Raw genomic sequence first — 17,129 nt, 5'->3', positions numbered from 1 at the left:
TGTATGACATGGAGCACTTTGGAGCCTGGTGGTGTGATTAGAGTTAAGGGAGATAAAGATGTGTTCATTGTCATACAGAAACCACGTTACTTTCTTATGTAGCTTTAATTAAAAGTATTCCAAGTGATCAAAAGGATCAGTGTTTCAGCACCATTTTCTTTGCCTTTGAGCAGTTGGATAGGCTTGCAAAGTTCTTTTAAATTCCAATCTTCAATAGGTTCATGTACTGAATTCTGAAGTGAAATTGTTCAATGGAATAAACAACAAAGGGGGAAAAAAATTGGAGACAGACAGCATCCGAACATTCAGACCCGAGTTGGTAGTGCACTGAATGTAGGAGCACCGTGCAAGCTGCTCAAAGCTTGGTCAAACCTGATCAGGTTAATTTCCTTTACCAAAACTGGGAATATTTTGGCAGAACACAGTATAAACATGTTAGGTTGAAATCTTTCATTAGTTCTGCTCTGGGTACATTTTAGATTCCTGGTTGAAAACCTTAGCAAAATTCCATGCACAACCTCATTTTAAAATGGTGTTTACAAGATGAACAAAAGATCTTGAACATAATTTAAACACTTGATGTTCCACAATTTTGCATACTCTCTCTTTCGTTGGAATAATTTAGAGCTAAAAATGGAAAACTCCAGCCACAAACTGGTAATATTTTATATAAATAAACTGAATGAGTCAGAAAGAAATCAAATGGAGAGTTCAGAACTTCTTGCCTTGATTGTGCGAGAGTGCAAAACTTGCTGTATCATTGAGTAACTGAGAATAACAAGAAGCCAGATAAGCAAACAAGAGAGAGAAGAAGAATGCTGACTGTTAGATGAGAAAGGTTAAACTGGAGGATAAACTCCAGTGAGTACTGGTGAGATGAAAACCCTTAGGTTTATATTTATATTCTTAGTAACATTAACGAGAAAGAACTTGGACTTAAGCACTCTGTCACATTCATAGGCTATCTCAAAGCATTCTGTGGTCAGTGAATGATAACCAAGGTGTGTAACTGAACAATAAACCTGGAGGTTTACAAAAGCCTTTGACTGCCCTCAAATCTGTCACTAAATCAAGGCAGTGAACTATGATTTTAACCAACAGGTCAGAAAAAGACCTAATCTTAGAACAAATTGGTATCATTACTCCAACATTTTTCTCAGTATCATTCGTTGCTATGTTACATCACACTTACAGTGCGATTCCTGCTGCAGTAGAGCTCATTTACTAAACAAATGCCTCCATTTCAAAACCAAGATCATTCAAACTCAGTCATCAAGCTGTGATACGCAGCTGAAACTTTGTATATGTTTAGCATCAGAGATCTGCTTCCAAGTAATTATCAACTTGTTCACGGAAGCAGAAGCAGAGAAAGATTACACGAAATAGCCATCAGACAATGGCTACACCCTGACAAGGTGATTCCACAATAAAGCTCTGGAAGCATGGACTGTTTCCCCCATATTTGGCTCTCAGAACCAAAAAATGTTTGCAGAGTAAGACCTCAAACCCAGCATAAACCATGTGATCTCCCAAGCAGCAGTGCCTGCCCCACCCTCCTTGCTGAGGCACAGAGCATCTTCAGCAGGCCCACGAGAGCATTGGAGAGATCTGCCTACACAAGGTTCTCCAAATCAAATGGCAACAGAAGCAAAATGGTATCAGTGTTCTCCCACAAACCATCATCCCCAGCGTTGCAACCCTGATTACACTCAGTCACTATTGATAGACAAGCAATATCATTCTCATGCCTGACATTGTGCTTTGTTCAGAGTTTTTTAAAGTTAAAGGTATGACATAGTGACAGGCCCTTCTGGCTCATGATTCAGCTTCTATCTTTCCCTCCACTTAAGCTGTACTTAAGCTGGGATTCTACACTTCAAGCATGCACAACCAGCAAGGGCCAGAAACAACACGCCCATTATAAATCCATTGAGAAAAATTAACAATTCTGAGGGTGCAGGAAGGACATTCTGCATAAATTCAAGGCAAATAACTTGTCACATATTTGAACTAATCACATTTTAATTTTGCCGAAACAGAGACATTCATATCCGCGGACTCAGTATGATTCTCGGGGAAACTTTGGAAGTTCCGTTACCAATTTGCCTAGAATGCCCAGCTCAAGGACTCACCGTGGATTGCTAACTGACCCTCAGCAGGGATCTGGGACCATTGTGCAAATAGTAATCAACAACAAGTACAGGCACAGCAGAGGTAAGGCATTCAATGAGTTACCAGTCTTACTTCCGTTTTTATGGGAATAAACCTTTTTAAAGTAAGTCTGCAAAAGGACTGAGAAACAACTGATCATCTCTTCAGTACTGATCCTAGTCACTGAGAATGTTAATGTACTACTTTTTAAATAATTATTAATGTCACAAGAGGGAAGGAAACTTTGTAATAGCATTGTTTTACATTGAGAGGAAAATACTTGACTCATTTCTTCTTCAACCAATATGATAATTAGCAAGTTCTCCAGATTTCAAGAATACTAACAATATCTCCAAAACTTATCAAGTGGCAAGTGTTAACAATCTGAAATAAAATTAGAATAATGCTGAAAGTACTCAGCTGGTCACTCAGTATCCGTGGAGCGAGATATATTGGAGTTACTGTTACAGTCAATGGCTTTTCATAGTTTAAGCCAATATTTGTTGAAATGGATATCATGCACATTTTTAAAAGTAGAGAATAATTTTTAGTGAGTACTTTTCCAAAGAGTGAGCTCTTCTTGTGTCTTCAGTATGTATCTCAAATGGAAAGACCTACTCACATGGAGAGTCATGGCATCCAATTTTGCGCCCCTTTGGACCAGTGGAGTGTGTGCTGTGTACGTGTAATGTAACCAAACAGGAGTGCAAGAAGATCCATTGTCCAGATCCATATCCCTGTAAATATCCACAGAAAATCAATGGAAAATGTTGCAAAGTTTGTCCAGGTAAAATCCATTTTATTTCATGTTTTGAATTCTAATTGATAATTCATTTTAGAGGCAAGAATTGAGATTCTATATTAGAATGCAAAGGACTGACAAATGCTGGATTCAGGCCTGTAGCCAGACGTCACAAGCTGTCCTTAGTGCTCTCACTTAGCCCTTGTACGGATGTGGAAAGCCAACCGAGCTGACACTCTGCACCTGGAAGGAGTCCAATGAGGACTCAGCCGTGAATAGGACTCAGTTGGTGTTCTGCCAAGTTCTTTGGCTTGGCTTCGCGGACGAAGATTTATGGAGGGGGTAAAAGTCCACGTCAGCTGCAGGCTCGATTGTGGCTGACAAGTCCGATGCGGGACAGGCAGACACGGTTGCAGCGGTTGCAGGGGAAAATTGGTGGGTTGGGGTTGGGTGATGGGTTTTTCCTCCTTTGCCTTTTGTCAGTGAGGTGGGCTCTGCGGTCTTCTTCAAAGGAGGTTGCTGCCCGCCGAACTGTGAGGCGCCAAGATGCACGGTTTGAAGCGATATCAGCCCACTGGTGGTGGTCAATGTGCCAAGTAGTGAACATAAAATACCCTGATAGCTTTTGATGAGAGATGCTCCTGTAGGGAAAGCATCACTCCCATCAAGGTCACAAAGGCTGTGTTACACTTTGTCTTTGATATTCAGAGACTTTTAAAGAATATTAAACTTGTTCTGAATTTAAAATATTTAAAAGGTGAAACAATCACAACACTAAGAAATTTGCAAATAAAGAAATATAAATATAAAAAGAAATTGGTTTAATTTTGCTTACCCTTTCTTGTTTAAGCCAAGAGACTGAAATTTGGGTTCCTATCAGTGAGGCTGGTTCTCCAGCATTGGGCCTGGCTGGTGAGGGAGTGAAGCACCAGGCTTCCCAGTTCAAAGCTCGGGAAAGCTCATGCTGTACTGCTGGAGTAGATGTGCTTTTCAATTTGGCCAAATGGGGAGGGTATACAAATTCAAATATAGCTGCTTTAATTTTGTGAATTACTATTTTATGATGTGTTCACTTAAAATAACATTGTCTCATTTAACTGAAGCTGGCAATTCAATTTTAGTCAATGTCTGGTTTTGATATTTTATCCTTTACCTACAGATTGGTGCTAGGATATGACTGCAATTGTCTTTCCAGCTTCCGCTGCTCTCATTAAACATGTAGAGGCAGCACCAAAACTGAGACCCTGTTCTTACCTAACATCTTCGCATGAACCCTCTTTGAAAATTCTATGGAGGTTCACTGAAAGTGGGAATCATAAATCGTTTCTCCACTCCTTAGCCCGGGAACACAGAGACTCATTTCAGCAGCTTTTGAAGGATATTCCTGGTCTGTTGGAAAACTGAGCATCCAGGAACCTTGATAATATCATTTTAAAAAGATACTAATACTGAGGATTTAGATATCAAATAATGTTCAGAAAAGCTTGAAACAAGTAGCTATTAAATAAACATTTGTGTTAAGAGCTTACCCCTCCGTTTTGTTTCTGCAGTCCCAGAGGTGTCGGGGTTTTCTCATGATGACAGTAAAGAAATGGGATGCAGTGAAGAGAATGTTCTTGTCTTTGAGTCACTCTTGACACAGGAAACTGATCCACAAATGTACAGCAAGAAAATCGCTATAATGGCTGACAATCTTCCAGAAGTAGAAGTCCACGTCTGGACTCCGGTAAAGGGTGAGTTTTTGCAGCCCAATATTCACCTTAATAACTATTATAAAAGGCAACATGTGGCCTGTCAATCAATTTAGTTTATCTAAGTATCCAGATCTGTTGTTCTTTTTCAAGAGTTAACTGACTTGTCGTGCTTTAGGTTTCAAGTCGGATTGGCAGTGGAGTTCTCTCCTGTGGTTAATATCTTGATCATTCCTTAAGAGAGCAGATTATTGGTCGTGCTTTATCTTACAAATACTTAAAGTGCCGGTACAAATTTTTGCTCCATGTAATTCGAATAACGAACAACTGAGAAAGGCTTCTGACTGTGGCCTCCACAGAATCATTTTAAAATTCAGGGAAACTCTGCTCAGCAGAGTTGAGGCATTTTATTTTTCGCTTTGGAGAAACTTTGACTGTCGACAAATCTCTTGGTGGGCAGTGCTAACCCCATGTGTATGCACTGAGCACTGGCTTTATTGTCTCTCACGTGTTCAGTTCCATTAATTTCAGTGAGCAATGGAAATGAACCCTACGTGTTGAGTGCTGCCAATCAAAGACAGAAGCCTTGGAATTTCAGTTTCTGTGTCCACGAATGATTTAGGTTGAATGTTTTCTTTGAGAAGGCCAGTTTTTGTTTGCAACTTGTTAATATTAGAATGCAAGTTTCTTTGCTTCTTCACCTTATTACATTCTCTACCATGTGCCGATAGGTGAAATTCTATTGCACATAATCTGACAGATTGCAGGTTTTTGCTTAGATAAGAAAAGAAAAAAATGATATTGCCACTGGGCAAAACACCAGGACTACATGTTGAATGAATCCAGTGCTATCCCTAACCAACATCATTCATGAGTTCTGTGTTCATTAGAAACTTTTCAGTAAGCCATCGGTGCAAATCAAGCGCTCTGTTGTACACAGTGTCCCCCTGCTTTGCTTCTCATGGCTGGCAGCAAGAGATCAGATCTGTTGCAGGAGAATGGATCTCAGTGAGGTAGAAGAACAAATTTAAGGAATTTTATGGAGGAAAAGGAGGCCCTTGCTTTTTGTCCCCTCTCGAAAAGGGGGAAAAAAAACCAACTAAATTACAAACTTTCCTGAAAGCAGTCTCCTTAAGCCTCTCAACAGCATGGAAAAGATAATAACCATATAACAATTACAGTATGGAAACAGGCCATATTGGCCCTTCTAGTCCTCACTGATTTAAGTGAGCATTAGTTCCACCTACCTGCTCCCCGCCCATAACCCTCCAACCCCCTCACATCCATGTACTCATCCAACTTCTCCTTAAATGACAAAATTGACCCTGCTGCAACCACCTCTTCCGGAAGGTCATTCCACTCAGCCACCACTCTCTGAGCGAAGAAGCCTCCTCTTATGTTACTTCTACAGTTTTGCCCCCTAACCCTTAACTTATGAAGCCTCATTCCAATCTCTCCTACCCTCAAGGGGAAGATCCTATTCACATCTATCTATTCCCCTCATAATTTTATATACCTCTATCAAATCCTCCCTCTTGCACTCTTGAAAATTGTTACTGGGGTTCGAACTTGGATTAAATTCTGCTACTTGCACATTTCATCGGCCTCCTGCCCGGTTTATTTGTCCACAGAATATAAGGATTGATTAGTTGGATGGGACTCCTGTGATATTAACAAACCCAAACCCTCCCCCCTCTCCCACTCTTGTTGTCTGTACTTCATCCTTATTACCTCTCCTTTCAAAGCCATATGAGACCAAGGAGCAATCTGGAACTTAAACATTGCTGGAAAGATGTTAATTAGACCGGAACCTTTAAATTGTTTGGACTTCATATTTGATGGTCTATGCGGATACCTTGCCAACATTCTGCCAACTTGGCACCCAAATCCAAATTATTCCCCTGTGTAAAGGAAACATTCAGATATTGTAAGCAAGGGCACATGAGATTGTGATGACAAGGGAGGCCTTGAAATTATGCACATTCCAACATTATGTTTCTAACAAAGCCTGCCCAAATGTAGGAGTATCATGAAGGTATTCAGAATCATCTGAGCTTTGTGTAAGTAATAGGTCATGAGACACCATATGGTTGAGAAAAATTAACTTACTGTAATGGTGTGTTGGTAAGGGAAGAAATGTGACCTTTCCCTCATGGGAATGGTAAGGATAAAATTATTGAAACAGGAGGAAGGATTAGCATTGAAATCATCAAAGAGAAATAAATAATAGTTGGAAACAAAGAAAATGTCCCATTAAAAATGGATAGAAATTAAATGTTGCTCCTCAGTGAAAGGAGATTAAGATTGTCGCACATTAGCTGGCTAGCTAGCACATTTTTCAGATATTGTGAGCAATGAATACGTGAGCTGAAGAAAGTAGTCAGGTCAACAGAGTCTGAAATCAAGAACAAAAGATTCAGGGTGATTCAGAAGAGAAGAGAAAACATATGAAATGTGGGTAGATCAGTGGTTTTCAACTATTTTTTTTCATTCACATGCCACCTTAAGTAATCCCTTTCTAACCACTGAACATCCTATGCCATAGGTGCTCTGTGTGGTTTAGTAAGGGATTGCTTAAGGTGGTATGTGAGTGGGAAATAAAAGTTTAAGGACCACTGGGATAGATCACATAGTGAAAGAAATCATGGAACTATAACAAGTGTATTTGAGAACAGTGATGAGAACAGTGAGATGAGAACTGCTTGGATAATCGTTTGATATTATTACTGTACTGAACAATGCCAATTTAAATTTAAGGAAAATACTTTTAAATGATAAATTATTTATCAAAATATTTTGAAGCCCAATGTTCAGAGCATGCAAATTAAATAATAAAGAACCAGTAATCTGAAACCCATACTAATAAATGTTAGCCATAAATTTAAAGGCCATTGATAACATAACAATTACAGCACGGAAACAGGCCATTAGGACCTTCTAGTCCGCACCGAACCAAACACCCCTTTCTAGTCCCACCTCCCTGCACAATGCCCATCACCCCCCATCTTCTTCTCATCCATAGACCTGTCCAACCTTTTCTTAAATAATACAGTAAAAAGTCCGATTATCTGAATTGGTCGGGACTGGGCCTATTTTGGATAAATGGTTCTTTTGGAGAACCGGTCATTTTTTAAAAGCGGCCCAGTAGCAACAGCAAATCGCTGTAATAGTGTTTAAACAACAACAAACAACACGACAAGGCTTTTTAAGCATTAAAATAATGTTTAATTCTCACCAAAAAAAATGCTGGCTGCTACTGATCCCCACTGAGGCCCTGCTTGTGCTGGGAGCCCGAGGTCTGCTGCTGTTAGGCTCCGAAAAAAAAATTTGGATAATGGAGGATTTCAGAGAATCCGATTTCAGATAATCGGAGTTGTACTGTATTAAAATTAACAGCGGCCTGTGTAATTTGCAATGAATGAAATATGGCAGTTACTTTAACCATTTACGGAGCGGAAACAGGCCATGTTGGCCTTTCGAGTCCGCACCGAATCACTGATTTTGTGCGCCCTCTTCAGGCCTTGGTCCCGGTAGATCTTCATTCTTAAAAGTGAGAAATTAACAGCTTCCTTGACAAAATTAGATTGATTTGACATTTGATCAGAACTGGGCAGAAAATAAGCATGCTTAAAATCACTATGAAGCAAGAGGAGTGGCCTGACACGAGGTTATGTGTGGACCAAGAGATTCTATGATGAAAATGGTGTTGGTGGCAGCTGAAAGAGGATATTGATTTGTAAATTGGAGACGATCTGTCTGGATTTAAACAGGAGGTGATGAATGAACTTAGCAGAGAGAGAGAGGAAAACAACAGAAGAACTATGAGATGCAGAACAAGGCAGTTGTAGATCTGAAATAAAAGGGAATGCAAGAAATGACAGCAAGTCCGGCAGCATCGGTGGAGACAGAAAAGCAGCGTGCATGTTACAAATTGATGAACTTTCATCAGAAGGTCACCAGTACTGAAATAAACTGGAATGGCTGCTTATCCAAAGTTGTTCAATATAAAATCTTAAAAGGTTGTAATGTGCCCCAATCTGAGATCAGGGGCTGTTCATTGGGCTTCATTGGATTAATGTGTGAGATCAGTAGGAGCAGGAGGGAGAAAGATAACTGGAGGCTCAAAATTATCTTTGTAGACTGAATGGAAGCCTTTGGTTAAAATCTTCATTTAAACTGCATTTGGTTTCTCCAGTGTAGAGGAGACACTTCATGACCATGAAGAAGTGAGTCTCTGCTCTATTTGGAGAGATAACCTGGATTAGTAGAGGGCAGGTGGTGATCTGGGAAAGGTAAAAGATCAGGTGTAATGTCTGCTCCAGCTCACCAGTTCAATTAATGTCCCTAAGGTGAAGAAATTTTCGATCTTTACCTATCTAGCCTTGATATAACTCCAAACTTCATTCCAAAATGATTGAAAACAAGCTCCCATCTAAAGTGAATTGCCAAGCCACTCAATTCAAAGGGAACTAGGAATGATCAACAAATTGCAGCGTTGCCAGCTCTGGCCACATCCCATCTATAAATTTGATAAATATCCTGGCTCATTTTCATGTCTAATGAGTTCCCTGGCACTTTTAATGCTTCACCAGGCTGGAAACTACCACATTTGAGCATATGTGAGATAATCTCTCAAAGGAGATTTTGTCAAATGTGGAAGATTATGTCTGTGTTTTCACATCATTTGTCACCGCTCCCATCCAACAAAGAAACATTCAAATGGGTTTGAAATTTGCAATGCAGCATTTACATAATAATTTGACACTTGTGTGATTAAAAAGCTTTATTAGCTTAATGCTTAAAGTAAGAGAGTGGATGGAAATTTCCATTCCAAAGATACTGTATTATGTGGAGACATAAGTCAGGGATCAATGGCTGACTGGGACAGAGATGGCAGTGTTATGTACCTAACACGATAATAAACACTCAAATTAATTTAATGATCTCCAAAACAGCATCTCTGCAAAGAAAGTTGGTTTGAAACCAAATGCTGAAACACATAAATTTATTTTACTATCTTGTAAAACCCTGGCAATGAAAGATGGTGACACGCAGTAAAGATACCATTCCCCATGGTACCACCCATTGCACGCGTTGCCAGATGAATAATGTTAGTAGCTGCACAGAAGCAAACTCTGGTACACATGCTTAAAATAGATTTATACCTCATTGGGATTGTCTTGATTATTTGATTCTATACAGCTTCTAAATTATTTCCAAATAGTTTAATATAGAACAGGGGATAATGGGCATAAGCCGACAATGGAGAATGCATGAGTGCTGGGAGCCATATGGAGATGTATAATGCGCTTCTTTTGTTAAAAGATGGGCCAAAGTACCCGCTGGTAGGATTCACCACAGAAATGCTGTCATGTTGGGAAGAATATCAGGTTTGATGGATTCACAGAGAGTTGAGACTGGACAAAAGTGTTACAATCACACGTAACCTTGATTAATATGCAGGAGACAAACAGGGGAGAAGGTCAAATGGTGCTTAATTACTATATTACATAAGCAACGATATAGATATTCACATTCGACAGGTTGGACATGCTCACACATTTGAGTACACACTACAGACAGAGACGTTCACACACACACACACACACACACACACACACACACACACACACACACACACACACACACACACACACACACACACCCTATTCCCTGTACCAATGGGGGTGCAGCTCTCTGTAAGTACTGATCTATCACAGCACTGCCAGTGGCGGATTAACCATTAGGCTGGGTAGGCTGACGCCTAGGGGCCCGGACGGTAAGGGGGTCCAATGTCAAACAACAATAGAAATGTTACTTTAACGATGCCAAAGGGAACTAAGCCACAATATTAAAAGTATTTTAAAATTGCAGCAACTTAATAGCTTTCAACGCCCCTGTCAATTGGCTTTCACCTAGTCACTGAAATAAAAAAAACCAATTGGCCCAGTCAGGGCAGCGGCAGCGCTCAATGTGGGATCAATGGCCATCTTTGTTACCCATAATCCACCACGTAGCTGGACTGGAACCACTCTGTCTGGCCCAACGCCAGGGAATAACGCATACCTGTTGTCACCTGCCTTCTATCCATAACTCTGTATCCAATTGGCATTATAGCATTAATTCCAACAATTAAAATCATAATGCAGGTAAATATAAATAACTCATACACTTTTTGAAATTTTATTTTCTATTCAAATACAGTTGCACGGGGTGGGACGTGGGGGTACTGGAAAACTAATGTTATAAAATTGTTTGATCTGATTTGGCCTTCATGTATTGTGCTTCTTTGAAATAAATATAAGATAAAATTCATTCTTAATACGCGGACCAAAGACTCAGGGGCCTTCCGAATTACGGTGACCCCGCCCTTCCACACTTCCCATTGTTCGGGTTGGCGCCAAACTCACTTTCCACTGGCTCGCTCCCCGATCAATCGTCAGACGGCCAGTGTCATGCAGGCTACACTGTGCACGGCCTGGGCAGAGCAGTGGGAGGGTGGGGGGAGGGAGGGGGAGAAGAAGCAGCGTGTGCCGTTGCGACACCTCTGGTACCGTCAAGGCTCAAAATAGAGCCACCACTCAGCCCTGCAAAATGGCAGCCCAGCATTAAAGTGTGTTTGCACTGCCAAGGAGGGAGGGAGCGAAGGAGCCGGGCATGGATCGGAAGCAGTAAAGATGTGGGAGGGCTTGTGAGGTGATGGAGCCGTGGTGGCTGAGGAGATGCACCTTTCAACATTGATTGGTCTGGAAACAGTGGTACTAGAGAGGCATCTGCAGGTACAGCCTGGGGAAGGGGATTGGCAGGAACAAGGTGGGGAAGGGTGAGGGGAGAGGGGATCTGTTGGTGGGCTGGGGTGGAGAGGGAATTGGTGCATTGGGAGTTTCCTGCATCATTGAGAGCTTGACTTGAACGTTTGAGTTGGTAAAGTTATCTAAAAGATGGGTGTCAGATGTTTGGACTGGGGGGCAGTGTGGGGGGAAATTTCAGTGATTGCCATAGGCACTATTTTGCGTAGATACATCACTGGGTGGGTGGGCATGGGCCGAAAATGCCCTTCCCCATGATGCTGACCCTGGGGGGCCTTAGTAAAGCTAAGCCTAGGGGCCTGGGTGGTAGTTAATCTGCCACTGAGTACTACGGCTCAGCTTCAGTGTAGTGCACACCTTAGCTGCAACACTTCCAGCTATGTCCACAGTGGCGGTCTGGCATGGAGTGATCTCCAGTACTTGGACTATGAGGCACAGAGAAAGAAATGTGCTGTACATCAATGTTTTATACAGTTCTGATCTGAGTGCCTTGCCAATAATAACTCTAAGTAATTTAAATTAGCCAATGGGAAGGTGTGCACGAATGGGTGACTTCTGAATAAATTTCAGACAGGGAGGATACGTGACCACCCGCAATCCACAATATTGCAGACAGGCAAGGAGGCCACGTTTTCCTCCACAATCCATATATAACAATTGCATAGCGAGGTAGTTGTTCCCACTGCTTCCTAAGCATCTGGTACTGGGGTTTCAGAAAGGTAGCAGCAGTAGCCTACTTTGAATGGAAGGTAAAGTGTACAGCAAGATCAGATGGCAAGGACCTCGCTGCCGCTTTAAGCAACTGGTAGCAGAGGAAATGATGGAAATGGGAAAGAGCTCTCTTGCCCGCTGATCTTCATGAAGAGAGGAGTTAATGAAGTAAAGAAGAAAACAATGAGAGCTCAGAATTGAGCTGTCCTTCCATTAACAATGGAGATGTGATGATATGAAACCATTGAACCAAAATTGATGTGTGTTTTTTGTACTTGTTCCTCTGGCCATATGTTACATCACTCCTGGGAGTCTTTTTGAGGTGATATATTTGACCCAATGGACCTGACGTCAGAGAGGTGTAGGATTAGCTTTGCATTATAAGCTGTACAGCAAAGTTTTTTGAACCAAAAGGCAAATTCATATGAATTATGAATGGTAGATTTTATATTTAATACTTACTGAATTCAGCTCCACAACTGAAGCTTGTGCTTTTGAAAAATAATGTTATTTTACAGCTCAGTTTGGTACATTGCTTGGAATTATAGCATTCATTATTTTCCACACAGACATTGTACACCACATAACCCTGGAGAAAATGACAAGGAAAGACTTTGAGAAGCAGGTTAATCTCGGAAATTTCAAATTTTTCACACGGATCACTCAGAGTAAGTAACAACAGTTCAAAGCATTCAAAACACAACAGCAATGGAATTAATTCAGTGGGAACATTCTGAAGCTGCAGAGCTTTAATGAAAATGATGAGTGTTCTGCTAGTCAAGGGATGTTATTACAGATTTTTGTCACTATTAAGCCTGGAATTTTGACCCCCCAGATGAATGTTCTCTTGAAGCACGGTGCCCAGTTAGCAGGGCACCAAAAATATTCCTAAATTGGAATATCCTTGTCTTTAAATAAACATCTTTGTAGTGCTCACATGTTTTCCCAAATCAAGAAATCATTGGTTGTCGTGAACGGTACAGTGATTAAGTGAAGAGTGTGGTGTCATCAGTGAACTTAAAGATGGAATTGGAATGGTATTTGGCTGTACAGTCATGAGTGTACAGGGAGTATAGGAGAAGGCTGAGTACATATCACTGCAGAGTGTTGGTGTTGAGAGTGACTGTGGTTGAGATGTTGCTGCTCATTTTTGTGATGGTGGATGTCAATGCCACCATAAGGGATATTTAGGTCCCTTATTGTGCCTCTTTCTGGTACTGGTAATGACAATGGCCTTCACAAAATAGGTGGAAACTCTGGCCTGTTGCAGGGAGAAATTAAAGACATCTATGAATGGACACACCAGTTAATCTGCACAGGCTGTCAGGATATTTTGAAGGACTCTGTCTGGGCTAGACGCTGTCCACAGATTCACTCCCTCGAAGGTCGACCTGACTTCAGTAACAGTGACAGTGGGTGCAGGAGATTATGAAGCAGTTGAAGTGGATGTTGGTGTCTCTCTGATATAGGCCCTTTCATACAGTCAAAAAGCCCAAGTGTAAAGGCAGAGATTCTCCTCCCTTGCGTCGGGAGACTTACCTCCATGAATGCACCCTGGGAAGCTCCAAGGCACCGACTGCAGTCCCTCTCGGGACTGGGTCAGCGGCAGAATGCTGCACTCCATCACCTAGCCTCTGGAAGCGGCTGGCTAGGGGTGGGCTGGTGATGTCATGGAGACACCATCAGCCCGCCACCCATCTCACTTTTCTCCCACCCACTCCATGTCCCGCTCAGGGAAGGGGTGCCAGGCAGGGACTGGGCCGTCGGGGGGTGGCCAGGGTGACCTGTGTCAGCCCTGCCAGCCGCTCCGGCCTCCGGCACCTCACCATGCCGCTTCGGCCTTCGGGGCCACCAGTGGCTCAATGTGCGGCAGAGCAACAGGTGTCTACCCTACCCATAATCCCCCATGCAGCTGGAACTGTTCTGGGATATGCAGAACGGTTTCAGCAGTGTGGAGGATTATGGGTAATGAAGTCAACCATTGCTTGGCGTGTATGTATGGTGTCATAGCACCAGTAGCCACACCTCCTGAATGGCGCATCAACGCCCCAGCCACCTCCAGGCTGAGGGGATATCAGAGAGCAGGCTTTTCTGGGCCTGCACGAAAAGGTAAGAAATACCTTTTCATTTGGCTTTTAGCCGGCCTCCGTGTGGAAGCCAACTATGAAAAGGCCTACTGATACTCCCAGTTCAAAGCAAGCACAGAATGTATCAGGTAGTCTTGTTACTATTGCTTTACGATATATCACTGAAATACTGATTCAATCATCACCTGTCAATGCTTAATAGATGTTTCAGAAAAATAATGTACATTGTTATTTTCCAGAAATAGATATTTTCTACTTTCTTTAGGCCGATGGAAAATTTTCAAGGAGGGGGAAGATCAGATCAGCGAGCAATGTTTGAATGAAGGATGTAAAGCAGAGTTGGAGTATTTACTGAAAGCTTTACTATTGAACAAGCCAGAGAAGGTGCACTGCAGAAGTGGGAGGAATGGGCATGGAAGGAGATGAGCAGATGTAATGTGAGAAGATCAAATTCTATTCCTGAAAACCTGGCCTGTAGCTGGACTGCAGTGATGCTTCCCTGAAAGCCAAAACTGTGCAGAATGACAAACCGATAAGAAAGTGAAATATTCGTATTTTCTTTCATTACGGAAGAAAACGTGCCTCTGGAGATGAAAACAGAATGGAGGATGGGCCGAACATGTATTTATTTGTATTATAAAACACTATTGAAATTACTTATGTGATCTTAATTCTTACAGTACAATTAGTCTGCCAATGTATGTACATTAATATCCTTCATGTGTAATGCATAACTTGGTTTTATGTAAAGTTTTTTTTCTTTATTCAATATGCCTACAGAATACATTGACATTAATCTTGAAGGTATTTGTACTTTATTTATGTTGTTTTATGCTTTTTTTTGGAAACTAATAAAATATAACCAGTCTTACTAAAAGTAATTTTCTTGTTACCTAAATATTCACATAATTAATAAATATCGTGCTATTTTAAGGCATTTCTAGGGTCTTGGAGACTTGAAAATGGCTTAGTTCATGGTAGAGTGGCAGTGGAGCCTCGATGGGCTGAATGGCCTACTTCTTTTCCTTTATTTTGTGAGAGATACAGCCCTGATACAAGGCCTTTTACTCACTGAGTCTTCACTGATCATCAACTGCTAATATTAATCCTAACTTTTTCATCAACTTCCCCCGCTCCTCACTCACCTATATGCCACAGGCAGTTTACAGTGACCAATGAACCTACCAGCCCACACACCTTTGGGATGTGGGAAGAAACCAGAGTAGAGAGGAAACCCATGTAACAGAAAGCATGTGTAAACTCCCCACAGGCAGCACCCAAGGCCAGGACTGGACCTGGGAGTCTCGTGTTGTTAGGCAGCAGCTCCAATAGATATAACACAGTGCTGTTCTATTTTTCTCTTTACCTAAAGATTGGAGATACATAATTTAGGAAACGTATTTCAAGAAATATTTAACTTTTAATAATTTTGCTCTTATTTCAATTGGATTGTGACAATTCTGCAAAAGAAGCTACACAACTTTGGGCATGACATCTTATCGACAGTAACAAACAGATCAGATCAAAGCTCAACTCCCAGACACAAGCAATGAGTATTGGTGAAAAAAATTCACCTTGCTCCACAAGGTTTCATATTCATCCCTTTGTCATACACGGATAACTGTGACCAAGAACTGCTCTAACCCCGGTGATGTTTTCAGATAACACCACTGTCACAGGTCAGATCTCAAACAATAATGTACAGGAAGGAGATAAAGACCCTGGTGGCATGTTGTCATAGTACCTCTCCCTCAAAGCCAGCAAAAAGAAGGGGCTGGTCTTTGACTTCAGGAAATAGAGAGGAGCTGTTGTCTCATCATATATCAATGGTGCCAAGGTGGATTTGGTGGAGATCTTCAAGTTCTCAGGAGTAAATATCACCAACAACCTGCCCGGGTCCAACTATGTTAAATGTTTGACCAAGAAAGCCCACCGGAGACATTACTTTCTCAGGAGCCTGATGAAATTTGGTATGTCCCTTCCCAACTTTTACAGCATTGAAAGTACCCCGTCCAGATCCATTTCAGTTTGGTACGGGAACTACTTTGCTGAAGAGTCCAGGAGTTGTGAACACGCACAGGCCAGCATACAAACTCTATTTACCTCCACTGATTCTATTCCAATCTCCTGCTATCTTGGGAAAGCTGCCATGTCATTAAAGGATCCTTCCTACTGCTCCACCTTCATCAAACCTACAGGGGTTTGAAAGCGCAATCCTGCAGTTCTCAGACTTTTAAATGGATATCTTACTTGCAAAAGATGATGCCCTTTCACGGTTTTGAAAAGGTATTTTCTCTATGTATTTGTAACAGTATTTAACTTATTGCTACGCTACTTCCTGCACTGCTTAGCTATTTATGTATTTCTTTATTATTCTATTACCTGCTGTATGAGTGGACTTGCCTGGACAGCATGCAAAACATTTCACTCTATCTCAGTTCACACAATAAGAAACACTTCAGTTCATTTCAATCCATTCCAAAACCAAGTTGCTCATCTGAATGTTGTTATGAGGTAGTGATCCTTAAGATTTGTTTCTCTCAATAAGGGGTGGAACGGTTTGCGTAGCGGTTAGTGCAACGTTGTTAGAGCTCTAGCGACTGGGGTTCGAATCCGGCACTGTCTGTAAGGGGTTTGTATGTTCTCCCTGTGTCTGCGTGGGTTTCCTCTGGGCATTCCGGTTTCCTCCCACCATTCAAAAAAATTTGTACCAGGGTTGTGAGTTAATTGTGTGTAATTGGGCAACAGAGGCTTGTGAACCGAAAGGGGATGTCAAAATTTAAATTTAAAATGTAAAAATATAATTTAAATTTAAAAGATAATTGGCCAGGTTTCTGGACTTAGTGAATTGTGAAAAGGAAGGGTCAGGAAAGAATTTATCGAGGACTATATGAAGGTCAGGAGAAAAAAAATTATCAGCACTTCCCATTAACCCATA

General features: G+C 41.5%; 1 protein-coding gene and 1 long non-coding RNA gene across 4 annotated transcripts in view; one reads left to right on the top strand and one right to left on the bottom strand.

Annotated features, from left to right (window-relative positions):
- The window catches only part of chrdl2 (chordin-like 2), a 36,053-nt gene extending 20,981 nt beyond the window's left edge, over positions 1-15,072 (top strand). For both annotated transcript variants that reach the window (XM_069895993.1, XM_069895994.1), the window contains 5 exons: positions 2,040-2,214; positions 2,744-2,938; positions 4,444-4,626; positions 12,674-12,772; positions 14,457-15,072. In XM_069895993.1, coding sequence (XP_069752094.1) covers positions 2,040-2,214; positions 2,744-2,938; positions 4,444-4,626; positions 12,674-12,772; positions 14,457-14,617 — 813 coding nt within the window. In that variant the 3' untranslated portion in view covers positions 14,618-15,072. The remainder of the gene's footprint in view (positions 1-2,039; positions 2,215-2,743; positions 2,939-4,443; positions 4,627-12,673; positions 12,773-14,456) is intronic.
- The window catches only part of LOC138740340 (uncharacterized), a 317,539-nt gene that overhangs the window by 60,181 nt on the left and 240,229 nt on the right, over positions 1-17,129 (bottom strand). The window lies entirely within an intron of this gene.

This window comes from Narcine bancroftii, chromosome 8 (assembly GCF_036971445.1).
Source record: "Narcine bancroftii isolate sNarBan1 chromosome 8, sNarBan1.hap1, whole genome shotgun sequence".
NCBI lineage: Eukaryota > Metazoa > Chordata > Chondrichthyes > Torpediniformes > Narcinidae > Narcine > Narcine bancroftii.
The sequence above is the reverse complement of the archived record's forward strand: the minus strand, read 5'-3'. Positions and strand labels throughout refer to the sequence as shown.